The sequence below is a fragment of the Mustela erminea genome, chromosome 18, assembly GCF_009829155.1.
Source record: "Mustela erminea isolate mMusErm1 chromosome 18, mMusErm1.Pri, whole genome shotgun sequence".
Taxonomy (NCBI): domain Eukaryota; kingdom Metazoa; phylum Chordata; class Mammalia; order Carnivora; family Mustelidae; genus Mustela; species Mustela erminea.
In genome coordinates this window covers 1,952,301-1,980,025 of record NC_045631.1, presented here as the reverse complement: position 1 = coordinate 1,980,025, position 27,725 = coordinate 1,952,301, and the positions used below count along the sequence as shown (strand labels likewise).

The window sequence follows — 27,725 nt, the reverse complement described above, 5'->3', positions numbered from 1 at the left end:
AAATCTTAAAATAAAATAAAATAAATCTTGGAACAAAAATCACAACCTGCCAAGACCGGGGACTCCCAGCAGTGTTTTGCAGACTTCGAGTAGTGGCCTGGGAAACTCCCTTCAGCTGGTCATGAACTAGGACGCAAGGAGCAAAGGTAACATTGCTGGACGGAAACCCTCCTGTCAATAACGTGAGACTCCGTTCTCTCCCTCATTCCTGCCCTAAGTACTCGTTGAGTGTCCACCATGAACTAGGAGCCCAGGATTCAGAAGAAAGTAAAACACACAAGTGCGTGTGCCTGTGTCCCTCACGGAGGGTTACTGTGTGTGTCAGAAAGTTACCACCAGAACACACAGGCCCCTCATTCCTTTTTCAGCACGAAGGCTTTGTTGAACAGGAGAAACTCTGCCCTTGGCCAGCAGCCGTTGGGCGAGGGTCAGAAGGTTCATGTTGCCAGGGCCACGGAAGGGGCTTGGTGAGGTCGGATCCCTAGGTCCGGGGAGGGCTGCCTCCTGCCTCCTCCCCGCAAGCTCCGGGCACTCGAGGAGCTTTATTCCCGGGAGAGCGAGGTGACCCCGCCCAGAGCTGGGGAGCCTAGCTGCAGATCCCTCACGTTGGGCAAGAGCAGAGAACCGGCCCCTCGGATCCCTGCTGGGGACATCTGGAGACACCAGCAATAATGGGAAATCCGGGCGCAGAGAGGGAGAGCGGGGGAGGGGCAGGGGGGACAGGTGACGTGCACCCCAGCCCCTCCTGGCCTGGACCCCTCCGAACTGTGCGGTGAGGAGCAAGGTGGCTGCGGGGGTGGGCGGGGCAGGCCAGGAGACCCCTTTCTCTGGGAAGAACAGAGACCGTAGTGTCCCCCGCCCCCGCCATGCTTTGCCCGAGTTCCAACCCTGTTTCCACTTCTGTTTACTGTCCAAAGTCCTGGGGGCAGGAAACGCCAGGTTAGAACCACTCGGACGCCAGGACACAAGGGCTCAGGGACCTCACGGGGACGGCCCCTCCTGGTGCCACCTGCTCCACTTCTTGCCCTAGCCCCTCCTCGCCCTGGGGCCCAGGCCACCTGAGGGACCCAGGAGTCAGCCCTCTGCACCTCTTACAGGTAACCTGGGCTGGGCGGCCGGTGGGGCTGGGGATATCGGGTAATGAGGAGACCCTAGTTCGGGGACGGCGGGGGCTGGATGGAGGAGGGGGTGGTTCGGTCCGTGAGAGTATGGAAGGGAGGCTCCTGGCCATGTCAAGCCCTGAGCAGTCTCAGAGACTGGATCAGGCCCAGCTCAGAGAAGGATCAGGCCCAGCTGTATTTCCGCCCCAAACTGACCTCCCCCTTTTGACCCAGCCCAGGTGGTGGCCTCGGCCTGCTCACCTCCAGCCCCATCATCGGCCTCTCCCTGAAGCAGCCTTTTAGCACAGGACTCAGCCCCGAGCTCAGCCCCTGCAACAAGAGAGCCTCAGTCTGACCCAGCTCCAGCCCCGGGACCGGCATGGCCATCCGGCAGCCGGACACCGAGGACAATGACCAGCAGCTGCCTGGAGGGGAGGGCCCGGGCCCGCGTGCGCACAACCCCAGGAGAGACCAGTTCTACGTAGGTGAGTGTCCGTTTCTGGGGCTTTGCTCCCCTCCATCTGGCTGTGGATCGCTCTCTGTCCCTCTGAGGTCACATTCAGGTGAGACAACGCACAGGGCTTCTCTAGGTAGAGGAGGCCTGTCTCCTCTGCTGGTCCCCTGACCTCACCTTCCTCTCCCTCGGAGATCCAAGGGAAGGGTGTTTGCCCTGAGGGTCAGGGCACACTGGAGGCTGGAGATGACTCTGTCCTCCTTCCTCCCGGCCTGAGCAGCATGTGTGCACGTGTGTGTGCACGTGTGTGCCGTGTGTGCGCATGTCTGTGTGTGCAAGGAAAGCACGTGCAGGCAGGACAGTGTGTATGTGGGAAGGTTGGTGGATGGGGGAGGGGCACAGAGAGTTCCCAGGAGACCCCCACTCCTCTAAGCACCCTGCCTAGATCCTTTCCTAGCCAAGTCCCGAAGAAAGGCTCCAAGTATCTAGGAAATGTTTTCCGGCAAGAGAGATCTGGGCTGAGGGGCAGGAGCCAGGAGCCTGGGAGGGGGTCTGGTGATGGAGGCTCCGTGGAGACCAGGGGGCTGGGGATCCGAGCTCAGGGCGGGGGGTTGGTTACCCTGGGTTGGGAAGGGGGCCCTCATGCCCGAGACTGGCACACAGCAGGAGGGTTGGTACTGCTGTAGGGGTGGGTGGGTGCTGATTAGGGTGAGGGAAGCAGGGGGGCCAGGCATTCTCACCCACAGCTTCTCCTTTCCCAGGGAGTGAGCTGGGGGGTGGCCAGGGGCCACATGAGTCACTCCCTATGTGTCCTCAGTGCCCGCGTGATGCCTGGTATGTGGTTAGCTCTCGGAATGATGTTGGATACTGTCGGATCTTCTGAGGGCGAGAGGATTCACAGTTTAAGCAGGAGGCTTGGACAGAGTCAAGAGGTTCTGGATTTCACAGGGTGGGGGAGTTCACCCCAAAAGACCCGATGGGCCGCGAGGCAGGAGACCGGGGCACCTGATTTTCCAAGACATGCTTCTGCTTTTCCCAGCACTTGAGAAGCCTGGGCTTTCCACCAGTATGGAAATGTTTCAGCCACTGTTTCCTCAAAACCCCTTTTTTTGCCCCCCTCCCCCGCTCCTTCTCCTTCCAGAAATGTAATTATGCTGGGATTCATGGCCCCAGAGTTCACGGATGCTCCCTCTGTTGTTTTTTAAAATCTTTTCTCTTTCATTGTTTCTTTTTAGATAGTTGCTATTGCTGTGTCTATGCTGATGTCTAACCGTCCACTAATGCTACTCCATGTATTTTCCATTTCAGACATTGTAGTTTTTAAGCCTAGAAGTTCAACCTGGGACTTTTGAGTATCTTCCTTGACTTGTACATGTGTTTTTGAACAACATACAGTTACAATGTCTGTTGTAAAGTCCCATGTCTGCTAATTCTCACACCTGTGTCCATTCTGGGTGTTTTGATACATTTATTAACCTTCCCAGTACCAGCTGGGTTTTCCTGTTTCTTTGCATGCCTGGTAATCTTCGACTGTGGGTTAGACATTGTGAATTTTACTGCTCTGTGTGCTAGATATGTTTGTATCCCTCTAGATACTCTCCAGCTTTGTTCTGGGGTGCCGTCAAGCAACATGGAATCAGGTTGATCCTTTTTGTTTTGCTTTTATGACTTTTTTTTTTTTTTAAAGAAAAGCTGTTACTTTTTTTTAAGTTTATTTAACTTTTTAAGTAATCTATACACCCAAATTGGGGCTTGAACTCATAACCCCAAGATCAAGAGCTGCACGCTCTTCCGACTGAGCGAACCAGGTGCCCCTGTTTTTATGATTTGTTAGGTGGTCCGAAGCTCCCCCATAGCACCGTTCCCTGACCTGTATGAGTGCGAGGCTCTGTTCCCCAGCCCTTCTGGGTTGGTTTTGTCCTGGCTTGGGATAGTTTTCCTGACATGCTTGTATTGGTCAGTACTCAGCAGTTCCTTGGGATGGGGGGAGCCCTCTGCAGACCTCCACAATTCTATGGGCAGCTCTCTCCTCTCTGACACACTGTCCCATGACCTCTGCCACTGTGGTCTCCCCAGACTCTCAGTTCCATTTCCTCAGCTTGGGGAGTCTGCAGGGCTCTGCTTGGATTTCCCTCCCCGCTGCCCAGCTGGAAACTTTCCCCTAGCAGTGGCCAGGGGACCATCAGGCTTATCGGGTTGTCCCCCATCTCTCAGGGATCCGTGCCCTTTGTTGCCTGCAGTTCAGGTGTCTTGAAAAAGATGGCTTCTCGTAGTTGTCTGGGTTTTTTGTTGTTCTTGTTTTTTTGTTTTGTTTTGTTTTTGTTTTTGTTTTGGTCTCAGTTGTTTCTGGTGGAGAGGGTGATCTAGCCTCCATGTTTCCATGTCTGGCAGACCCTTTCACCTTCCAACTTGTCTGGCCAGCGCTTTTTATGTGTGACCTCATTTTGTTCTCCGGACAGTCCAATCAGGTCGCTACTCTTTTACCCCCATTTTGAAAAAAAAAAGCTGTGGTAAGAATACCCAGCATGAGTCCTGCCGCCTTCACCAGCGTCTCCGTGTGCCATAGAACTTGGTTAGAGACAATGTGGGTGTAAGGATGGAACGGTGGATGTCTGGACCTTCCCCATTTTGCATAACCAAAACTTCATACCCATAGAACAGCGACTTCTGTTTTCCCAGACTCTGTCTGTGAGTCTGGCTATTTTATTATTTTTAACTTTTATTTAATTTTTATTTTTTTAAAGATTTTATTTATTTATTTGACAGACAGTGAACACAAGGAGGCAGAGAGGCAGGCAGAGAGAGAGGAGGAAGCAGGCTCCCTGCCGAGCAGAGAGCCCGATGTGGGACTCGATCCCAGCATCCTGGGATCATGACCTGAGCCGAAAGCACAGGCTTTAACCCACTGAGCCACCCAGGTGTCCCGAGTCTGGCTATTTTAGATACTAGAAGTGGACATGAGAAGATTTGAGGCACCAAACGGTCGAGTGACTTTCCCATGATCCCAGAGCCAGTTGGTGGCACGGCTGGGCTCAACCACAGGAGGTCTGGCTTCAGAGTGGAGGTGCGGGCGGCCTGGAATTGGGGTTTATAGATCATAGATCAGGTTGGGAAGCAGGGCAGCGGCAGCGGGACACGGCTGAGAGAACGGTCGGACTCAGCCACGGGGCCCTGGCTGGGTGGGGAAGACCGTGGTCAGGGAGGCCTTCTGCATGGAGAGATGCGCGGGGAGGAGAGGGTGTGAAGGGAAGGGTGTGCACAGGGGAGTCTGTGCGCAGAGAGGGGAGCAGGCAGTGCACGTGTCAGAGACATGGTCTCTCTGCGTCAACGTGGGGCCCGGCTGTGTGATCAGGTCCCAAAGTGAAGGTGGCAGAGGCCGTTTGGGGGGCCACGAGTGTGGCCACTCAGTGACTGTGTGCACGGCACTGAGTGTGACAGCGAGATGAGAGAAGCATGTGCACGTGTGTGTGGGGGTCGAGGTTCCAGTGGCCGAGGGCAGGGAGAGGCTTCTGTGAGGAGGCTGAGGCTAGAGGCGAGAGCTGGCCACAGAGCTGGGGGTTCTGGAGGCCCCAGGGCAGAGGGAAGTGAGGGGAGACAGGGCAGGGGTGGGAAGGCGGATCCTGGGGAGAGGTGTGCAGCTGCGGCGGAGTGAACCGCACGGAAGGGATGAGGGGTGTGTTGTGCTTTGGGAGTGTCTGAGGGGCCCTGGCATGGACCGCAAGAAGAACATGGTGCCGCCCTCTGGGGCCCCCAGGTGTGGCGCGGGCTTTGCACACAGATGATGTGAGTATCGTGGGCCATGAAGTTTGTGTTGTGCACACCTGTGTTGGTGTGTGTGCATGTCTATGTGTGTGCAAATGCACGTGTGTGCGATGCCTGACCCTTGGGGTCAAAGCCCTGGGACTCTGCCACAAGTCGCACCTCTCCCCAGTCTACTTTCCTGCTATCCACGCGGGCTGTGCTTCCTCAGACTTCTGGCCCCTGGGTGCTCCCATATGTCCCCTCTTGGGATTCCCGGCTCCCCAGGCCCCTCTTCTGACCCCCTTCCCTTGCAGGGAGGCCTCGGAGCCCCGCCCTTCTGCAGCGCGTCTGTTCTATGTTCCGACTCAGTCTGCTCGTCCTCGGGTTCAACATGCTGCTGCTGGTGGCCATCTGCGTGATTGGGTCCCAAAGTGAGGGTCGCAGGGGCCAGCGGGGCGGGGGGAGCACAGTGGGGGGGGGTCCAACAGCTCGCAGAGCTCAGAGAGGAGCGGAAAGGGGCAGCGCTGGGACACCTTGGGGGTGATGGCGCTGGGAGGGGTGGCCATGGACAGGCTGGGGCTGTCCAGTGGGACTAGCCCTCCTCTCTTTGTCCTGTTCCCTGCCTCCTGGCCAGGAGCACAGCTGCAAGAGGAGCTGCGGGTCCTAAAAGAAAACTTCACCCACTTCTCCAACGGGGTCCTGTCGGAGATCAGCACCCTTCTCTTCCACGGTGAGTGGGGCTTCCGTGCCGCAGCGGCTGCGGCTTGTCCACGCACGTGGTTTTGCAGCACTGCATGCTGGGCGCCTGCGTGGGGTCTGCAGGAGGGGTGTGTGCGGGCTGCCCGGGCCGTCGGGAACCCAGCCTGAGAAGCGGGGCGAGGCTTCCAGGGATGCTGACCCCTGGGTGGACGGAGTTGAAAGGATGACTAGGCGGGTGAAAACCATGCGGGTTGGTGCCAGGTAAAGGGAACAGAATCTGCAAAGTCAGGAGGTGAGAAAGCCCACCCTCCATTTTGGGAGTGTGACCCCTTGTGGCATGGCAGGGGCGAAGGGGTGAGGGCTGGGCAGAGAGGCGGGTGAGGGCAGGTTTCCCAGGCGGGCACTGCGCTAAGCAACGAAGCGAGTCTCTGTACCGAGAACACGGGGACCTGATGCAGAGGCCACAGAGGGGTGGGGGCGAGTGGGGAGGCCGGGGGCTGAGAGAAGGGCGGCCTCCCCAGGTGGTCGGGTGGGCAGGATGCAGGGGAGTGAAGGAGGCAGAGGCAGGAGAATGGCTGAGCCTTCCTCCTCCTCAGGGGGCAGTGCCGGTCAGCAGCTGACCTCTCTGGAGGCCAAGCTGGAGAAGCAGCAGAAGGATCTGAAAGCAGGTCAGAGACACCCCCCCCCCACCGGTGTGTGCACCCCGCGTGTCCCAGTCCCAGGCCAGCTCGCCCTGTGGGGTGGGGTCCTGGCAGGTGGGCTCCGCAGCACCCGCATCCCGCCCCCCCACCGTGCCGTGCCCTAGATCACGCTGCCCTGCTGCTGCACGTGAAGCACTTCCCGGTGGACCTCCGCATCCTCACCTGTCAGATGGCCTTCGTGCGCAGCAACGGTAGGGATGGAGGGGACCCACGCCGCAGCACGCCTGCGCCCGCTGCCACTGCGTCTCACCTCCCTGTCCCCGCCCCCCGTCCGCCAGGCACACAGTGCTGCCCCGTCAACTGGCTGGAGTATGAGGGCAGCTGCTACTGGTTCTCCCGCTCCGGGAAGACGTGGGCCGATGCGGACCGGTACTGCCAGCTGGAGAGCGCGCACCTGGTGGTCATCAACTCCCGGGAGGAGCAGGTGGGCCGGGCTCAGGCTGCTTTCTTCCCGGTCTCTAACCAAAAGGAGAGTCGGGAGGCAGAGCCCCGGGGAGTTCATGGTGAAGCCTCGGCTGACTCTAGCATATGGGATATTGTTAAGGCCAAGAGCTCAGGCCAAAGGGGCAGGAGCCAGGTGAGCAGGTGACCTGAGGCAGGCGGGGGTGGGGGTGGGGGGGTCAGAATTCCAGAAGCAACGAGCTGCAGGGCCGCTGGCTTGGGTGGAGAGCTCAGTCCCTTCGCGCTGGATGTGAGCTGAGTGGCCCCTGGAAGCAAGGGACGAAGTGGGCTGGATTCCCAGGGACACGCCTGCCTCGGATTACTGGGTCCCTCCAAAGCGTTCCAGGTCTCCCCTGCCCAAGGCCACCACCGGCCACAAGCCTGAACAGCAGAGTTCACAGGGGACAGCCTAGCTGTTAGGATAACAGGGGGCATTTTTTCAGAAAAGGAGGAGGTGATGGTAACAGTGGCTGAGGCTTTGCTCTGTGCCAGGCACTTTCGTAAAATAGCCCGCAACCCTCATGGCCCCACGGGGGCGGCCACTCTTACCCCTTCGAGGGAGAAAGACATGAGGGGACCAAGGAAACTCTGTGTGTGTGTGTGTGTGTGTGTGTGTGCACACGCACGTGATTTCTCCTACGGGTTGTGAATACGTTTGGTTTCTGATTTTTTAAAAACCGAAGCCTCTTCTCCTCTTTTAATAGATGTGTCTCTCATTTGCATTCGTTTTTAACAGGCATGTTTCATCTCCAGCCTGTCTTTTTCTTCTTCTTTTTTTTTTCCCCTGTCGATATTCTTTTCTTTTCTCGCCTTTACTGTGTGAGATGTGTTCTTTTTGTTTTCTCCCCTACGGTATGTTGAACTAGATGTAGCTTGTTTTGGGCCATACTAGCGATTACTTTGATCATTTTAAAGGATGGGCTGAAATGTATCGGCTTCCGAAAATCGAACAGTTCATACAATTTTCCGTACGAAAGATGAGGAAACCAGTCCTTGTGTGTTCTTCATGGGTCTCCTGCTTTTTGTTTGTTGGTAAGGTGGCTCCAGGCCCAGTCTGGGCTGGAACTCATGACCCTGAGATCAAGAGTGGCTCGCTCCAGTGACTGAGCCAGCCAGGCGTCAGCCCTGTTCTTTTTTTAAAAACGTAGATGTGACTGACATAGAACACGGAAGTTCAAGGGAAGAGTGTGTTGGTTTGATACTCGTGTTGCAAAAGAATCACTCCAGCACCATCCGCTAACACCCTTAGCCCATCTCAGAATTCTTACTTTTTTAGTGCAGAAAGCAATGAAGATTTAGTCTCTTAGCAACTTTGAAGTTTATCATGCCTCCTTCTCTTCTCTGAGATTCCGCAAGCATTTTGCCCGAGTAGTTGGAGTCTTTTCTGTCTCTGAATCTCATTAGCCTCGCCCAGATATATCTCCGTGTTGCACCTTCTCTCTGCGGTTTCCCTCCAGGGCCAGAAGCATCCTCTAAATTCGTAAATGTAGGTTTTTCTAACTTCTCAAATATAATTTTATTTATTTTATTTTTTAAAGAATTTATTTATTTATTTGACAGAGAGAGAGATCACAAGCAAGCAGAGAGGCAGGCAGAGAGAGAGGAGGAAGCAGGCTCCCCGCTGAGCAGAGAGCCCGATGCGGGACTCGATCCCAGGACCCTGGGATCGTGACCTGAGCCGAAGGCAGAGGCTTTAACCCACTGAGCCACCCAGGTGCCCCTCAAATATAATTTTAAATACTTGAACATTTTTCTCTTGTGCGGTCTCTTGGATGAATGGGTCATCCAGACGTTGCTCTGCCATGTCCTGTCCACAGCCACCAGCCTGCGCTTCTTTCTCTGTCCCTCTGTGCTGTAGTCCTGTCCTCCAGCCTGTCGTGCACGCCCCAGACTCTGCTTTCTGCTGAGTCCCTGGGCTTTTTCGCGTGGCTCAAATCTTTCTCTTGGGTTTTGCTTCCCTTCCCTTATCATTGTGTTCTCTTTCTTCTTGGATGTCTTCTTTGATATTTTCTATCATCTGTCTCCTCTTTGATTTTGTGTAAGTTTCCTGATCATCTCTGCCCCCCCCCATGCCACCATTTTATAAATGGGCACAATTCTTTCTTGCCTGTTACTTACCCAGGAATGGGGGAGATGAATTCTCCTGGGCCATCTTCTCCGATACCTGGCACTATTTGATCCCCCCACCTCCGTCTTCACCACAGAGAGCTGGATAGCCCCCGGAAGTTTGGTGATTTGTACTCTGTTCAGCTCTTCAGCTGCAGGGGTGATGGGAAGAGGGGGTGGGGGCAGAGCAGGTGGCAGCAAATAGAATATCTGGTCTCTGGCATTCTCCCTCCGGCTCTGTTGAGTCCTCTGAATTTGTGAGCCAGGCCCGCCAGACTCTGAGGGTTGCTCTTTGGGCACAGAACACTGTCCTGTTGGCAGGTTTCTAGAATTCGAGGGTGCTGCCACACCTGTGCTCCGGTGAGGTTGTCCGGGATCATGATCGGATCTCTAGGAAGTGAATGGAATTGGGAAATTTCCCCCCAAATGGGACTGCAGACCCTGTACACGCCGTCCAAGGGAAGGGCTTGGCGTGTATGTTAGTCAAGCCAAGCCTGGTTTCCTCTATACCCTCCCACTGCTACCCTCCCACACCCTGGGACTTTAGTCCCTTCTGTAAGAGAAAGCCACATGGGGGTGTGTTGTCCTTGGGGGTGTGTGCATGAGTCCTGGGGGGCTGTCTCAGAGATCTCCTCCACCACCACCACACTGTCCTCGCACATTGCCAGCAGACTGTGGACCCCAATGTAGCCAAGTCATAATGGGGCTCTGGGCAGCGGGTCCAAACTTGGAAGCCCCCGCCCGGCAAAACTCCAGAGAGCACAGCTACCCAGAGAAGCCAGACCAGGGGCACCTGCCCTTGAGAGGCGAGCGAAGCTGAGATCTACAATGGGTTCTGGAGTCCGTGGGAGCAGCAGGGGCCAGAGTCAGGACTCCAAGAGTTCGAGGTCATGGGCAGAAGATGCCAGAAGATGGGAGTCCGGGGTAGCAGCTCTGCGCTGGAATGAGGTGGGGTGCCAGGTCAGGGGACAGTGGTCACGAACCCCGGTACTGGGATTCCTTGGCTTGACCAACTGCTTCGGTGAAGTGCGAATCGCCAGAGCACCCAATGTAGAGAGCTCTCGAAGGACTGAAAAAGATAACCTTCCGAAAGCACTTAGCACGAGGCGTGGCCCCGCCCAGTTCCACTCAGCAGTTGCTCCAGTTCCAGGAGAAAAAGCAAGAATAGTTGTGTCGGGAGCAGACTCTTCGGCTGGGGGCAGAGGGAGCTCGACAAGGCGGAGGCAGCCGTATCTGCTGCCTGCATGGACATTCAGTGTACCAGAACCTTCCTCCCCACCTGTTTTGCAGAAGTTCATTATGCAACACACGAACCCCTTCGATGCCTGGATAGGTCTCACGGACAGCGACGGCTCCTGGAAATGGGTGGACGGCACCGACTATGAGCAGAGCTACAAGTGAGTGGCCTCCTTCTGTCTTGTTGGTTTGGCCTGGGGCCAGCCCCCTGGTCTTTCACCCCAAGACACTGCCACCCCCCCCATGAGGCTCCCCAACCCTCTCCCTCCTAGGCTGCTGCGTCTGCTCCCTGAACCCCTCCTCCTCTGCTGTGCTTTTCTGAGGTGGGGGTGGCAGGGGTAGGGCTGGGAGCTTGAGCTCCGTCCTGCCTTCCTAGGAACTGGGCGGCCACTCAGCCCGATGACTGGCAGGGGCACGAGGTGGGTGGAGGCGAAGACTGCGCGGAACTCCGGGCCAACGGCCGCTGGAACGACAACTTCTGCAAGCAGGTGCAGCGCTGGGTGTGCGAGATGAGGCGAAACATCACCGCCTAGGGGTCCGCCCCGCCCCCGCCCCGTCCCCTGCCCCGCCCCCAGCTCTCTGCAGCCAGAGTGGGGATTTTGAAGAAAGGAAAAATAGAGGGGAGGGGTCGAGACGGATCGGAGGGGGGGCTGTAAGCATCCCAGACCCCTGGAGACACTGAGGTCCTGCCTCCTTCGGCCAAATCACCGTCATCATTATAATCCTCAGCCCGCTCCATGGAGTAGGGAAAGAAGGCGCTCCGACTTAAGGTTTTGTGGACTGGGCGTTTGCAACTGGGAGGTGTGGGGAGCAAAGAAGAGGGGGGACAGATTCTGTCCTAGACAGCTGCTCCTCGAGACCCCATGCCAAGGGACATGGGTCAGGGAGGGGAGGGGAGTTTGGAGCAGAGATGCTCGTCTGGGCCAGCAGGTGGGGTCTGCCATGGGAAGCCGCTGCCCCCAGCCCCATGGGGTCTCCCACAGAAGAAGTCTTGGGGAACAGTGAGGCTCCCCCTAACCCCAGGGGCTGTGGCCTGGCTGACAGGAGGCTGCAGAAGATGCTCACTAAGGGAACGGGGGTTGGTGAGATGCTGTATCCTGTCTGTGGTGGGATCACCTCTTCTGGACCCCTAAGAGATCTAGACCTTTCTCCAGCACAGGTTGTCATGCCGCTTCCACCTCTAAACGTCACTTCCCAAAATCATTCTGAAGCCGATACTAAGAGGTTCTTTAAACAATTAGTGTTGTTTTATTTTTGCTGCAAAAGTAATAGATCTTATTAGTTAAAAAATGCTTCTCTCTCACACAGGACGCTCCTCACCCCCCGCTTCTCCCAGACTTAACTATTTCATGGCCATTGGCTTAGTCAGGGCCCTCCAAAGAACCAGCACGATCTGTCTGTGTATGTGCGATTATTAAAGAGATCTTTAACAAGGAGTGGGCTCCGCGGTTATGGAGGGTGGCAAGTCCCAGGTTCTGCAGGGGCGCGGGCAAGCGGGACACCTCCGAGAGCTGGTGACCCCAGTTCCAGTCTGAGTCCAAAGCCTGAGACCCAGGAGAGTACAGGTGTAGCTCCTGTGAAGGCAGCAAGCCAGACCCAGGAAGAGCGGGTGTTTCCGCGGCAGCCCAAGCCAGGAAGACAACCCATGTCCCAGCGTGAAGGGGTCAGGCGGGAAGGACTCTCTCTTACTCCCGGGAGGGTCAGTCTTCTTGCTCCTGTCCGGGCTTTAGCCAACGGAGCCGGCCCGGCCAATCTGCTCTGCTAGTTCCAACGCTCATCTCCTCCCCGAACACCCCCCACCCCAGAATCCTGTCTGACCAACTACCGACGTGCCCTGTGGTCCCGGTCCGTTGATCCATTAAAATCACCCCTCCCAGGTGTCCCATCAGGACATTTCCTGGGTTCCCAGTGTGGAGGCAACATAACATATTTCCCTGGGAAGGGTTTTCCTCCTACTCCCCCCGGGTCTGCGGGCATCCATCCAACCTCCGCTGTCCTCAGCAAGTTTTGTCCCAGTGCTAGAGACTTCCCAAGTACGGACCTGACATGGCCACACTTAACTCAGACACCCGCTGGGGCCCACGGCAAGCTGCCACTTGCTTGTTTTCACACGTCCTGTTTCCAGCGATTGCTGCTTCTGTCCTCGCGAGGACACTTCCTGGCATTTACTTGCAAAGTTCTCCAGGACATCTTCAGACACTTGTCCGGGTGAGCACAAGTAGAGCTGGAAGTCTCAGGGGGCTGGATGCTGCGCCCCTGCTGCTCGGAGAAGCCCGCTCTGGTCATTTTGTTGTGTCTCCCTGTGTCGACATCAGAATTTTTTTTTTTAAAGATTTTATTTATTTATTTGACAGAGAGAGATTACAAGTAGGCAGAGAGGCAGGCAGAGATAGAGAGGAGGTAGCAGGCTCCCTACTGAGCAGAGAGCCCGATGTGGGGCTCGATCCCAGGACCCTGGGATCATGACCTAAGCCGAAGGCAGCGGCTTAACCCACTGAGCCACCCAGGCGCCCGACATCAGAATTTCTAAATAATGCCTGCCAATGGGTATCTCTTATGGAGCCATTGTATTACTTAGTAACTTTCTATCCTGTTGATGGGCACGATCTTCTAATTCAGTCTGCAACAATTTTCATTTAAATCCTAGTTCAGGATCTGTATCTGTTCTGGCTGGCTTGACCCTGTCGTCTACCCAGGATCTGAGCTGCTCCTCTTTCCTGGAGAAAACCTGTGAGTGAATGAACAGGAGGTTTATGGGGCCCAAAACATACATAGTTTTGAGGAGCCTGCCTTAGAAAAATAGCATTATGGAGACGTCTGGGTGACGCAGTCAGTTAAGTGTGTGACACTTGGTTTTGGCTCAGGTCATGCTCTCAAGGTCGTGGGATCGAGCCCCGGGTTGGCTCTGTGCTCAGCGGGGGAGTCTGCTTTAACATTCTCTCTCCTTCCGCCCCTCCCCATTGCCTTCTCTCTCTCTCCCAAATACATGAATAAATCTTAAAAAAAAAAAAACCCACTGTGAATACAAAAGCATCACAGCTAATATTTACTTAAGTCAGAACCCCCCGCTTCAGAAAGCTGAACGCTACCACGAACATCACAGTCCTGAAAAACGATGGAACGTTTGTAACAATCGTCCAACATACCTCAAAGATGCGTTTTCCCTACACTTTTTTCTGTTCGCTTCTGCATGGGGTGGAGATGTTGGGGGACCTTCTAGAGAGAAAAGAGAAGGGTCATTGCGGCTTCCCCTTTCTTGCTGCTGTCAGGTGTTTCAGAGCACTTGGGGTCCCCCCGCCGCCCAGGGAGTCTGCATGGCCGGCGAGAGAAGGTCCCTTGAAAGCCGTTGCTGGTGGACGGGCCCAGAGGACGCGGCGCGATTATAGACCACAGCCCATGTCCCTCGCACTCACACCAAACGGATTTCCCGCCTAACTTGCTAGCCTGACCCAAACAGCGCACCTGACCCAGGGGGCGGTGTGAAAGAGGGGACGCTGGTCACCAGAGCTGAGTGTAGTCAAAATCACTTTTGTTTTCATAATTCACCAAAGTTCAGGACTGTGGCTGAGAGGCACGTGGTTGGTCCCTTGGGCTGCCGGGAGGGTTGTGCTCCCGCTTGCTGGAAATGCGCCGGCTGGGCCACCTTCCCTGCCGCTCCGGTCCCCCGCGCCCCCCGGAAAATTTCCCCTTCAAAAACTCTGTGACTGAGTCACACCACTGACCTCACATTGCTGTTCTGTATTTCCCTCCGATCTTGGATTTTAGGCTTTTATGCTCAAACTGAAATCTTTTTAAGCCCTACCTCATATTATGAATTGAAAATGTAACATTTATTTATTTATTTATTTATTTATTTATAGATTTTTATGTATTTATTTGACAGAGACAGAGAGAGAGAGAGGGAACACAAGCAGGGGGAGTGGGGAGAGAGGGAGAAAGCAGGCTTTCCACTGAGCGGGAGCCCGATACGGGGCTTGATCCCAGGACCCCAGGATCATGACCTGAGGAGAGGGCAGACCAGACCCTTCACCAACTGAGCCACCCAGGTGCCCTGAAAATATAACTTTTAAATGAATCACATTAGAAGTAAGTGCTAAGTCTTGCTGAGTGAGGAAAGCCAATGTGAAAATTCTACTACGTTCTCTAGGATTACGACACTATGACATTCTGGAAAAGTTGCAACTCGGGAAACAGATGAGTGGGTCCAGGACATTCCGAGCGAGAAAGGGAGGGAAGAGTATGTGGCACTCGGAGGATTTTTAGGGAGTGAAACTGTCCTATAGGATACTCTACTAATGGATACATGTCATTACACATGAGTCAAAACCCACAGGATTGGGGTCCCAGGGGGGCTAAGTTGGTAAAGCATCTGCCTTCAGCTCAGGTCATGATCTTGGGGTCCTGGGATTGAGTCCCACATGGGAATCCCCACTCATCCAGGAGCCTGCTTCTCCCTCTGCGGCTCCCCCTGCTTGTGCTCTCTCTCACAGTGACCCATAAAGCGAACTACAGACTTTAGTTAATAACAAGGTATCAAGGGGCCTCCCCCTGGCTCACGCAGTAGAGCATGTGACTCTTGATCTCGGGGTCTTGAGTTCGAGACGGTGAAGATTTCTTTAAAACAAAAAAAGAGGGGCGCCTGGGTGGCTCAATGGGTTAGGCCTCTGCCTTCGGCTCAGATCATGATCTCAGGGTCCTGGGATCGAGTCCCACATCGGGTTCTCTGCTCAGTGGGGAGCCTGCTTCCTCCTCTCTCTCTCTCTCTCTGCCTCTCTGCCTGCTTGTGATGTCCGTCTGTCAAATAAATAAATAAAATCTAAAAAACAAAAAATAAAAAACAAAGAGTCAATATTGGCTCATCAGGGTTATCAAAGTCACCTTTATATTAAAGGCAAGACGGGAAAGTAAAGGAAGACAAAAATAAAACGGAAACGGCCACACACAGAATATTCTGTTCTTTTGAGTTATTAGGATGACTCATCGTGGAGAGAGTAAACCCGAGCGTGTTTCAGTTGAGAGCAGAACTCTCATAAGTAGAACCGTGTCTGAGAGATGTGGGGAATGAAAGTGTAGCAGCGCCAACAGCTTCCTAGAATAATAATAAGCAAAAACAAAACTTGCTTATACTGTGCTTTTATAGGCAATTTTGCCACAGCAATCTATCAGAGGAAGACCTGAACACATGCCAAAAGGAGAGATAATTTTTTTTTTTAATTTTTTAAAGTTTTTTTTAAAATTTAAAGTTAATTTTTTTAAAGATTTTATTTATTTATTCGACAGAGAGGGATCACAAGTAGGCAGAGAGGCAGGCAGAGAGAGAGAGGAGGATGCAGGCTCCCCACCAAGGAGAGAGCCTGATGCAGGGCTTGATCCCAGGACCCTGGGATCATGACCTGAGCAGAGGCTTTAACCCTCTGAGCCACCCAGGCGCCCCTAAAGTTAATTTTTTTTAAAGTCAATTTTTTAAAAGTAATCTCTGTGCCCAACATGGGGCTTAGACTCACAACTCCAAGATCAAGAGTCACACGCTTCACTGACTGAGCCCCCAGGCACCCCCCCAAAAGGAGAGATTTAAAAAAAAAAAGATTTCATTTATTTATTTGACAGAGATCACAAGTAGGCAGAGGCAGGCAGAGAGGGGGAAGCAGGCTCCCTGCCGAGCAGAGAGCCTGATGTGAGGCTCGATTCCGGGACCCTGGATCATGACCTCAGCCGAAGGCAGAGGCCCAACCCACTGAGCCACCCAGGCATCCCAGGAGAGATGTTTTTTCTAAGTTTGCATTCTCTTATTAAAATTAAAATTGCATATAAATAACAAAAAGAGAACCACGACAGCTTAGCTGTTTGTAAATGAAGAGCTGCTATCCTATTATCACCATGATTCAAAGTGAAAATTATCTAGAAAAGAAAGAAACATGTCAAAACCTACAGGACACAGCAAAAGCCTAGCCCAGAGGAACATGTACAACCTCATTTTTAAAAAAGATCTTATTCATTTATTTGAGAGAGAGCTAGTGAGTGAGCGCGAGTCAGGGGCAGTGACAGAGGGAGAAGGAGAAGCAGACACCCTGCTCAGCAGGGAACCCAACGAGGGTCCTAGAACCCTGGGATCATGACCGGAGCTAAAGACAGATGCTTTCCTGATTGAGCCACCCAGGCGCACCCAACCTCATGTTTCATAGCTGAAAACTAAACACTGAAAATAAACCAAATATTCAACTTAAAAAATCGGAAAAAGTCAATTACAATATAACCCAAAATATAGTAAGGGGAGGGAATTAATATAAAATATTAGAAGATTCCCCAGACTGGCAGAATGGGTAAAGCTAAAACCCATTTTAAGAATTAAGCTTTTGGGGCGCCTGGGTGGCTCAGTTGGTTAAGCGTCTGGCTCTTGATTTTGCCTCTGGTCATGATCTTGAGGTCTTGGGATTGAGCCTTGGGAAGTGGGGCTCCCTGCTCAGTGGGGAGTCTGTTTCTCTCCCCCTCTCTCTGCCCCTCCCCCAGCTCACTCTCTAAAATAAATAAATACTTTAAAAATTAAGCTTCTTTAAAAAAGATTTTATCTATCTATTTGACAGAGAGAGAGAGAGAGAGACAGAGAGCAGAAGGCAGAGGGAGAGAGGGAAGCAGGCTCCCCATTGAGCCTGGAGCTCGATGCAGGGCTCGATCTCAGGACCCTGGGACCATGACCTGAGCTGAAGGTAGGCGCCTAACGACTGAGCCCCCCCCTCCCGGTGCCCCTCATGCACAGATTTTTATGTCTACACAAATTTTCATTTTTCTGGGATGAATATGCAAGGTCACAGGCGGGTTGCATGTTGAGTTCCAGAAGAAAGTGCCCAACTGCTTTCCCGAGTGGTCACCCCATTTTCTGTCCCACTCGACCACCAGCACGTGAACGATCCCTTTGTCCAGAGCCTCCCCTGCGTTTGGCTGCTACCATTCATTTTTAAAATTCTGGTAAGTGTGTGGTGGTTCATCGCTGTGGTTTCTTGCGTTTCCTGGATGGCTGATGGCACAGGGTGCCCTGTCACATGCTCATTTCCCATCTGCATATCCTCTTTAGGGGAAATGTCTCTTTGTGGGTTTTTTGGCCCATTTTTCTAATTGGATTCTTGGGGTTTTCTACTGTCGGATTTTGAGAATTCTTTTTAAAAAATATATCTCATTGTATAGTTGTAGTTGCATGAATTTATTCGAAAGGCTTAGAAAGTATTTTTGGGCCGTTTGAATAATTTCTTTCAATACCTATATCTGAGCGTCTTCTGGGAGCAAATCAGTGAGTGAATGCGACGGGACAGGACGTTAGAGCCTCCACGCGTCATCTCCTCACTGAGTGGGGTTCGGAGAATTCTTTACGTATTCTGGTCTTTTGTTGGGTGTGTGGCCTGTAAATATTTTCTCCAAGTCTGTAGCTTGTCTTTTCTACCCTCTTAGCAAAAAAAAAAAAAAAAAAAAAAAAAAAAAAAAAAAAAATCTGTTTACCAAAACACTCATGTGAAAAGAATAAAATCTTGGCAAAGCCCGATTAAGGAAGTGAGAAAAGTGACACGGCCACATGAGAGATTAAGCGACACTTTTCCTGTTTTTATAGAAATTTGGCGGCATTCCCAAAGCTGAGAGGGATCGTTGATCATGTCAGGCCTTTCCAGCGGAGAGGAGCCCAATGCCTCTGGGCAGGGCTTGCCCCAGGGGTCTTTTCTGCCTGCATCTGGAGCAGGGAAATGCTTCTGCACATGCCGTTAGCCAGACGCCGGAGTCCCAAGGGAACCACAGGAGAGCTGGGGCGTCTGCGAGGGGAGGAGCTCTCGGGGAGGCTGTGGATGTCTCTCCAGGAGTCTCGAGGGCGATCATGGAGAAAGAGACTCACCCCTGCCAGGAGCTCTCTGCAGGCAAAGAACCAGCTGGAGCTGCCCCGGGCAGGATTGGGTCAGGCTGCCCTTGGTTATTGGAGGGAGCAAGGTTGAGAGCCTGGTGGACTCCAGCAGCCATGCAGGGAGGACCCCGCCCGGGAGAAGCTGGGGCAGAGGGAGGCCGAAGGAGACCCTGGGGAGGCAGCTGCTCCCTGGGGCGGGAGCCGATGGCAGCCGTTGGAGCCACATAACCCATCTTCCTCGTGAGGGACTGCTCTGGTGCAGAGGGTCCCCTCAGAATCTCAGGGACACCACCCTCAGACCCCACGAAAGGCCATGTTAGACGCTGCTGTGAAGAGCGTCTTGGCCACAGGCCACCGCGACACCAGATCACTGCCCTGTCCTTGAACTCCTCTGTCCTTCGCCCCAGCTCTTGAGCTCTGAGAGGAGAAGAGGAAAGAAAGAGGAAGGGGGACCAGGGCCGCCTATGACTCCTGTCCTAGATCGTCTGCGGTGGCCCCGAGACCGCATGTGGTGTGTTGAGACAGTGTTCCTAGGAAAACATAGGATTGGGGAATGGGGAAGCGGGAGGAGGAAGAGGAGGAAGTCACCCAAGGGTGCGGCCAAAGCTGGCCCCGAGGGGAGGCTGTCGTGAGAGGGACCCGTTAGGAAGTGTGTCCAGGTAACGTCGGGCAGGGTCCTGCGCCCATGGGGGTGGTCGGGTCACGAGCCCAGCCCCTACAACGTGCCAGGAACAAGGGATCTGGAATATGGCTAGTCTTATACCCAGCGGCCGTTGGGGGGCAAGTGAGGCAGTCCCAAGGAGCTCCTGCTGTCTGTGTGTCCTGTTGCAGCGTGTCCCTGTGGCTCCCATGGGACACAAGTGCCAGCCAAGAAGGACAAGCGTACAGACCTGGACAGGATCCGAGCCCAGGCCAGGGGGTGTCTGCCCCCTCCCCGTCCCTGCAGACCCCGAGGCCCGTACATAAAGCTTCACTCGAGTCCAGCCTGGACTTGGAGACCCGGAGTTAAGCCCCATCTTAGAGCTAAATGTATGGGGCAGAAACATCCAGGAGAGCTTGTCCTATAACAGTGGAAAGATGCATCAGTCATCCTTAACCAGGGCGAGGAAATTCCCTTCTATTCCTTGTTTGCAGAGAGTTAAAAAAAAAAATGGGAATGGGTCTCCTTTTTGTCTCGTGCCTATTCTGGATGATGGGTCCGGTGCCGTGGACTTTCTTCTGAGATCGCTGCTGGGGCAGATGGCATCGATCGAGTTCTGAATTCTGAGCCTCGAATCCCGGGGAGAGCTTCCCTTGGTTGTAACTCATGACACTTCTTTTTTTTTGTTGTTTGTTTGTTTTAGGGATTTTTTATTTATTTGACAGAGGGAGATCACAAGTAGGCAGAGAAGCAGGCAGAGAGAGAGGGGGAAGCAGGATCCCCACTGAGCAGAGAGCCCGATGCAGGGCTCAATCCCAGGACCCTGAGATCATGACCTGAGCCAAAGGCAGAGGCTTAACCCACTGAGCCACCCAGGCGCCCCAACTCATGACTCTTCTGAGTCCTGCTCTTTTGAGTCTCTGAGGTCCCGAGAGATGCAGACCTGTGGTTTGCTTTTCTTATCTTTGGTTTCGGCAGCCGGGAAAACGCGGGCCTGATAAAATGAATTAGGGAGTGTTTCCCCCTCTTCTACTTTCTGGAAGGGATTCGTAGAATTGGTGGTTGTTTCTTCTTGCAGCGTTTGGTAGGATCCTCTAGGTAAGCTGTCTAGGCCAGAGATTTCTTCTTGGGAAGACTTTGAACTATGAATCTGGTGTCTTTATTAAGGGTTATAGAACTTCTCAGTTGATTTATTTTATCTTAGGTAAGTTTGGGTAGTTTGTGGTCTTGGGAGAATCGCCCATTTCACTGAAGTCGCTAAAATTTTGTGCATAGACTTTTCCAGAAGGTTCCTTTATTATCGTTTTATTTTTTATTTTTTAATATATATTTTTAAGATTTTATTTATTTATTTGACAGACAGAGATCACCAGTAGGCAGAGAGGCAGGCAGAGAGAGAGAGGAGGAAGCAGGCTCCCTGCTGAGCAGAGAGCCCGATGTGGGGCTCGATCCCAGGACCCTGGGATCATGACCTGAGCCGAAGGCAGAGGCTTTAACCCACTGAGCCACCCAGGCGCCCTATTATCGTTTTAATCTCTTCAGAGTCTAAGGGACTTTCCCTCTTTCATTCCTGGTGTTAGTAATTTCTGGTTTTTCCCTGTTTTTTTTTTTTTTCTTTTTTTTCTTTGTCAGGCCTGCTGGAGGCTTATCAATTATACTGATCCTTTCAAAGAACCGACTTTTGGTTTCATTGATTTTCTCTATTTTTCTGTTTTCAGAACAAAATTTTGATTGATTTTTGCTCTTCTCTGTATTTCTTTTCTTCTTCTTGCTTTCGGTTTGTTTTCTCCTTTTCCTAATTTCTTAAAGTGGGATGTTAAGTTGTTGACTGGAAACCTTTCTTCCTTTTTAGAAAAGATTTGACTTTTTAAAAAAATGATTTTATTTATTAATTTGACAGAGAGAAATCACAAGTAGACGGAGAGGCAGCCAGAGAGAGAAAGAAATAGGGAAGCAGGCTCCCTGCTGAGCAGAGAGCCTGATGCGGGGCTCGATCCCAGGACCCTGAGATCATGACCTGAGCCGAAGGCAGCGGCTTAACCAACTGAGCCACCCAGGCGCCCCCCCCTCCCCAAAAAAGATTTGACTTTTAAGTAATCTCTGTACCCGATGCAGAGCTCGAACTCACAAACCTGAGATCAGGAGTCACGAGTTGTATTGCTGAGCCAGCTGGGCGCCCCAGGACCGTTTTTCTTTTCATACATAAGCATTTTATGTTACAAAATTCTCTCCAAGCATTTCTTCAGCTGCGTCCCACAAATTCTGATTTGTTGTATTTTAGTCATAATTCAGTTTAAAATAGTTTCTAATGTCTCTGGAGACTTTGTCTTTGACCCTTGGATTCTTTAGGAAAGCGTTGTGTCATTTTTTTCGGTGTTGGAGATTTTTTAAAAAATTTTTATTTATTTGACAGAGAGAGAGAAATCACAAGTAGGCTGAGAGGCAGGCAGAGAGAGAGGGGGGGGAGGAAGCAGGCTCCCTGCGGAGCAGAGAGCCCGACATGGGGCTCGATCCCAGGACCCTGGGATCATGACCTGAGCCGAAGGCAGAGGCTTTAACCCACTGAGCCACCCAGGCATCCCGGTGTTGGAGATTTTTAAATGATCTTTCGGTTTTCTATCTGATTGTTTTCTGGCTTAACTCCATTACGATCTGAGGACGTTTGTGGTAAAATTTCAACTTGCTTAAGTCTGTTCAGGTTTGTTTTGTGCTACATGATCAGGTCTATCTGGTGGGAGTTGCATATGCAATTGAAAACACCGTGTCTTCTGTCCAACCCATTGTGGCTGGGTGGGGTGGTCTAGAAATGTCTATTAGAGAAATGATAGATAAATATAATACAATTTTGACCTGAATGCCAACGATGGAGGGGGCAGAAGAAAATAACATTAATATTCACATAGAGGAATACAAGCCTAACCGTGTATAAAATTTTATGGTTAAAAAATTGTGAGAGATAATGTTGGGTTGGCCCATGATGTGGGCAGCAAGGAATTGCATCAAGATTAGACCAAGGAGTAGTATGAGTTGACTCCATTTCCGAGGGAGGAGAGGGGCCAGATGTCGAGAGAAATGTCAGCTCTGAGATCTGGTCTGGCTGGGCGTTTTAAGGGGTTTCTAAAGACTCGTGAGAGTTGCAGCTGTGCCCTTGGTGGGGGATGTGGGAAAGGGGTCTATGCTTGGCCAGGATGTGGGCCATGGTCAGGCTAGAGAAGGGTATTTCTTGCAGCTGGGGTCTCCTTTCCGAGAATGTAGGGCGCTGGGAACTGGAAAAACAAAGTTAGGGCCAAGAGCAGACACCTGTGAGCTTTGTGTGAAAATGTGGTTTGGGGAGGGGGTTGCAGATAGATCCCTTTCAGATAACTTATTCTAAATCTGCTGAAATCAAATCTGTGTGGTATGAGCACAAGAAGAGAAACTGCATCGGTGGCACAGACTCCCAGCCCAGAAATACATATGAATAGAGTTAGGAACTTAACAGAAATCTTATTTCAATCTGTTGGGAGAAAACACAAAACAGAATATAGTTTATAAATAAGTTTTTCGTTTGGCATGAAACCAAGCCAGAGTTCCATCTCACACTACCCAGAAATGATAGACTCCAGATGGATTAATTATTTAAATGTAAACATTAATCATTAAAAAATATTGGAACAGAGGCACCCTGCTGGCTCTGTCTTGGGAGCACACGACCCTTAATCTCACCCTCGTGAATTAGCGCTCCATGTTGGGTGAAGAGATTACTTAAAAATAAAATCTTAAAAAGAATACTGGAACAAAATTGAAGAGAATGTAAAAAATTGAAATCTCACACAGCAAATGTGAGAAAAAAAGAAATTGACAGGAAAAAATAAAAGATAGGCTTGAGATTAAACATGTCTATTAAAAATGAATGTAGGGGGGGCACCTGGGTGGCTCAGTGGGTTAAAGCCTCTGCCTTCGTCTCAGGTCATGATCCCAGGGTCCTGGGATCGAGCCCCATGTCGGGCTCTCTGCTCAGTGGGGAGCTTGCTTCCCCCTCTCTCTCTGCCTGTCTCTCTGCCTACTTGTGATCTCTGTCTGTCAAATAAATAAATAAAAATCTTAAAAAAAAAAAAAAAGAATGTAGGGGTGCCTGGGTGGCTCACTGGGTTAAGCGTCTGCCTTCAGCATAGGTCATGATCCCGGAGTCCTGCAATCGAGTCCTATACTGGGCTCCCTGCTCAGTGGGGAGCATGCGTCTCTCTCTCTGCCCCTCCCCCTGCTTGTTCACACCCACACACACACCCACACCCACACACACACACCCACACACACAGTATCTCAAATAAATAAATAAAATCTTAAAAAAAAAGAAAATATGGTAGACTGAAAAATGTGATATCAAATGGCAGGATAGAATTCAAACATATCAATCATCACGATAAATACGAACGGGTTTAATTCCAACAAATGATGAAAACTCTTACATTGGGTTAGAGAAATCCAGTGACATGCTGTTTATAAGCCACGACCATATATATATATATATATATATATTTTTTTTTTCATGATCCTGTGTTTAAAACAAAGCAACACAAATGTGCTGAACCAAGACAGGGAACTACAGTCTGGACAAATGCTAATAGAAATAGAGCAAGTGAAACGTGACAGAAGAGACCTTCAGATAAAAAGCACGAAGGGTGTGGAGTGGGTATCACCTAGGAGAAATAGTGAAATGCAGGGAAATAAGTGATGGGTGATTGTGTAGCTAAAGGAGTACATCCAAACTGCGGGGCTGGAAAGCTTATGGAAACGGAAGGAAACTGACAAAGCACCATTCATTGAAGAGAAATTCACCTCTTCTATGGAAACAGAATAAGGCAAGCTCCCATCTTTGAGGAAAGGAGAAGCCTTCCTTTATAAAGGGAATCCACTTGAAGCAAAGATGGGAGAGACGGGTAGAAAGCCCATCCCTTCAGACCCAAAACAGTGGTGCTGGGTCATCAGTGCTGTGCTCTGAGAATCTGGGTACTTACAACGCATGGCGCTAAAGAAACAATTATCTGGGGACATGCAGGTCACAGCAAGTGTCTCCATGTGAGATTAAAATCAGCCCTGCTTTGCATTTTATTGTGATGGGCTTCTTTTCTGTGGCTTTTTAGTCATTTAACATAAAGGGATGAGAAGATAAGGATCCTCTGGTCAAATCATTGTGGTCAGAGGCCGCCTTCTCCTATAGAAGGTGTCCATCTTTCTGTTTGTGTGAACATCAAGGTTTGTGAGAAATATTTCAGTAATGGAGGGAAGTCATAGTGCGTTGACAATGTGGGAAACCGTCATTTTCTTGATGTGTACTTACTGGTTTGTTTGGGTTTTTTTTGAGATTTTATTTGAGAGAGAGAAAGCATGCACAAGCAGGAGAAAGGGCAGAGGGAGAGGGAGAAGCAGACTGTCTGCTGAGCGGGGACCCCAACGAGGGGCTCGATCCCAGGACACTGGGATCACGACCTGAGTCGAAGGCAGACACTCAACATACTGAGGCCCCCAGGCGCCCCGCGGGTCCTGCTTTAGAAGAGCTATAACACATTTGTCTCCCAGGTGTGGGTGCTCATAATGAACTTTAATTAAATAAAAGCGCCTCAGACAGTTTCTAAACTTAAAATACAATTCAAAACTTTGTTCTTTCAAACCAGCCGTTGTGTCGGTACTAACTGAGATAAGACAGAAGGAACTTCTTGAACATCACGTCGGCGAAAATGCACAGGTTGGTCGGCAAAGGTGTGGATAAGTGAAATCGGGTGGAGAGAAGGTGAATTGGTAATGTCTTTTGAGTGTGCCGTGGCAGTGTCTGTCCACTTTTAAATTTTAAGGTCGATGTTTCTGCTCATTTTGCTTCTGGATATCTAACCAAGAGCAATTACGTGTTCTTGGTGCAAACAGGGAAATAGGAGCCTGTCCGCTTCAACATTACTTACAAAAGCCAGGGACGCCGCGTCCCCAAAATGCACGGTGGTCTGGCACCTGTACGCTCCGGAGCCCCATTAAACAGATGGCCATGAGCCGTGGCGTGGGAAAACCCTCGAGATCCATTTTTAGGCAGACTCATGCCGTGGAGAAAAATTTCGGTAAAAGGAAAACAGCGACCTGCCCCATCAGTGGGCATAGCCCGACCGGTGTACAAATATGCAGAGAAATTGGTCTGAAAAGACCACTCATCACATCTCTGGGTCTGGGGGCTGGAAATGGGGTAAGTGTATTGGTTTACTTACCTTTCCCTGACCTCTCCTGCCTGGGCCGCGGGGGGTGGGGGCGCGGTGAGACCCCTTCAATCTGTGGCCAGTATGGCTCCGTCTTCCCCACCTCCCAGCCAAGGGACTGGGGAGGGTGGCATCTCCTCTCACCGATGCCCGACAGTCCACTGTTGGAGTGTTTGCCCTCCATCTGTGCCATGGGATCATTGGACTTTAGGAGTCCTAGTGCCCAAGGAAAGGCCCCCCCCCCCCCCCAACCAGGGAAAGCAGCCTTGGTCCTGTGGCAATTTGAAGATGCCTCTTGATTCCTGCCTGCTTTGGGCTCCTCAAAACCACCAGTAGGTAGGGGGTGGAGGTAAGTGAGCCTTGGAGGGGACTGATGGATGCTGGCTAAGGAGGGACATGGTTGTGCTGCTTGGCAATGGGGAGGGGAGAGGATGGAGGCTGCAGCCCGGGTGGCTGTCTGGGGAGCTGCAGAGCAGCCTGGTGTGATCATGAAATGGTGGGTAGCAAATCGCGGTCCCTGCACCAGGTAAAAGGATCCTGCCCCGCTGAGGGGCTGGGAGAGGACTAGGGCTCCACAGGGAAGCCGTACTCGTCCACCGAGAAAGAAGTCTCAGAGGCAAAAGCACTTAGGAGAGCAGAGAAGGTTATTGGCAAAGTAGCCGTAAGGTAATCAGCCTTTGGGAGGACAGGCTTAGCGGGGTGGGGGCTGGGGGGGCACAGGAGGTGTTCTGAGGAAAACTCTGTGCAGTGATCAAGTGTTTTATCCGTCAGCTGCTGATGACAAAACAGCACTGTCCTCACAATGATCATGTGCGCAAAAGGCTGTGACTTATCTTTAGGCGTTGGCATTGCAAAAGTCAGGGATAAAGCTGTTTTATTTCCTAAGGAGTCAGCAATTTATGGAAAATGCTCCAAGTTTACTTTTTTGGGGGGACTGGAAAGAGAACTCTGTGTGTGTGTGTGTGTGTGTCCGTCTGTCCCCGGGCATATCTGTCACCCGGATATAATAGCTCCTTACTGGAACTCTCAGTTTCCACCCTCATCTCGTTCATTCCCTCCTCTGCCCCGATCCCCTCCACAGTCTGCCCCTCTAACTCGGAGTAAAAACAGATCCTAAACAATAGTCTGAGGGCCCTGGAGAACTGGTGCTCCATGTTTTCCCCATGATCATCTCTCCTTGCCATTCTAGCTCACTACTCCAATAAAATCTCTGGCATCTCTGGCAAAGGGATGATCCTTATACACGCTAGACATTCTACCACCCCAGGCCCTTTGCACTGGCTGTGCCTTCTGTCTCGAATCATCTTCCTCCCGGAGCTCCTCACGACTCGCTCCCTCACCTCCTTGTGACTTTTGCTCGAACATCACCTTCCCAGTAAGGCTGGCCCTGATACCTCACTCTTGATGGCCATGTTAAAAACGGATCCCACCTCACTTCCCAGCTGTATTTTCTTCCATATGTCACCATGTGACACTTCCAATGTCTACTGTGTGGCATTATACAGATCGCACTCATTTATTTTATCTGTCACCTGCCAGTATGTAAATTCTGGGAGGGCCTGGCCTTTTCTGTCAGTCTGTTCCCTTCTGAAGTATGCGTCTGGGAAGGAGGGTGCCTGGCATATTGGAGACGCTCAGGAAGTGCTTTTGGAATGGATGAGTAAACGCACGTGTGAAGACCGGAGCGAATGTTCTCTGTGGGACAGATCCAACAACGTGCGGATGTGAAGTCTGTCCCGATGAGTGCACGGGTACAGTGCACCGCTGTCGGGGACACAGATATGAGCTCCCTACATCCTCCTGCCCACCAGCCTCCGCTTCCTTCCAGGAAGGACTGGGGGCCCAGTTGCAGGGAGTGCGACCTGTGCCGACAACCGCCTACCCCGAGGTCAGGCCCCTGCTGGGGTGACCTGGGCCCCTGGTGCCTGAGCCAGGTGGCGTGTGAAGGTCCCGGCTCAGCCCGGTGCCGACAGCTGGGACAGATGGCCAGATTGATTGCCCAGAGTGCCTGCTGTGTTGGCTGCAGAGCTGTGCACCTTCTCCCTTTGTCCCTCCTCCTTCTTCCCCCTTCCTCTCTCAGGTGTCGGTCCCTAAAAACATGGCTCGTCCTCCAAATTCAGTCTCAGCCTTAGCTTCCAAAAACCCAGCCTGTGACAAATACCGACCCGGATATCAGATAATAAAAAGCAAGTAGGGGCACGCGGGCAGCTCAGTCGGTGAAGCGTCTGCCATCAGCTCAGGTCACGATCCTGGGGCCTCCCCCAGATGGAGTCCTGGGTCGGGCTCCCTGCTCGGCGGGGAGTCTGCTTCTCCTCCTGCCCCTCCCCCTGCTCCTGCTCTTTCTCAAATAAATAAATAACATCTTAAAAAAAAAAGCAAGTAGAGCACAATCCCACTTATATAGAAAATGTAGTGTAAGGTGCATTTGCTTCCCTTCTCTACCTTTTTCTTTTTAAAAAGATTTTATTTATTTATTTGACAGAGAGAGAGAGAGAGAGATCACAAGTAGG

At 51.8% G+C, this 27,725-nt stretch overlaps 1 protein-coding gene across 5 annotated transcripts; it reads left to right on the top strand.

Moving 5' to 3' along the window:
- LOC116577676 (asialoglycoprotein receptor 2-like) lies at nt 1-27,725 on the top strand. Of its 5 annotated transcripts, XM_032321246.1 has the most exons (12): nt 1-772; nt 918-1,097; nt 1,335-1,585; nt 5,610-5,726; nt 5,930-6,025; nt 6,591-6,662; nt 6,800-6,886; nt 6,974-7,119; nt 10,533-10,639; nt 10,855-10,966; nt 13,126-13,208; nt 13,748-14,300. In XM_032321246.1, exons 3-12 carry the CDS (start codon nt 1,480-1,482, stop codon nt 13,911-13,913), a joined length of 1,092 nt encoding a protein of 363 aa, XP_032177137.1. In that variant the 5' UTR covers nt 1-772; nt 918-1,097; nt 1,335-1,479; the 3' UTR covers nt 13,914-14,300. The 5 variants fall into 5 exon arrangements, 4 of the variants coding, with proteins under 4 accessions (XP_032177137.1, XP_032177138.1, XP_032177141.1 ...); XR_004280574.1 differs by lacking the exons at nt 13,126-13,208; nt 13,748-14,300 and adding exons at nt 24,652-24,722; nt 24,890-27,724 and having other exon boundaries at nt 8-1,097; XM_032321247.1 differs by lacking the exon at nt 13,126-13,208 and having other exon boundaries at nt 5-1,097; nt 13,748-14,299.

Bases quoted from the DNA above. Each gene is read 5' to 3' on its own strand.
- LOC116577676 (XM_032321246.1), top strand. From the start codon at position 1,480: ATGGCCATCCGGCAGCCGGACACCGAGGACAATGACCAGCAGCTGCCT. The intron at 6,663-6,799 runs GTCAGAGACACC...GCCGTGCCCTAG, and splicing joins GCAGAAGGATCTGAAAGCAG to ATCACGCTGCCCTGCTGCTG. The intron at 10,967-13,125 runs GTGCAGCGCTGG...TTTAAATCCTAG, and splicing joins ACGACAACTTCTGCAAGCAG to TTCAGGATCTGTATCTGTTC.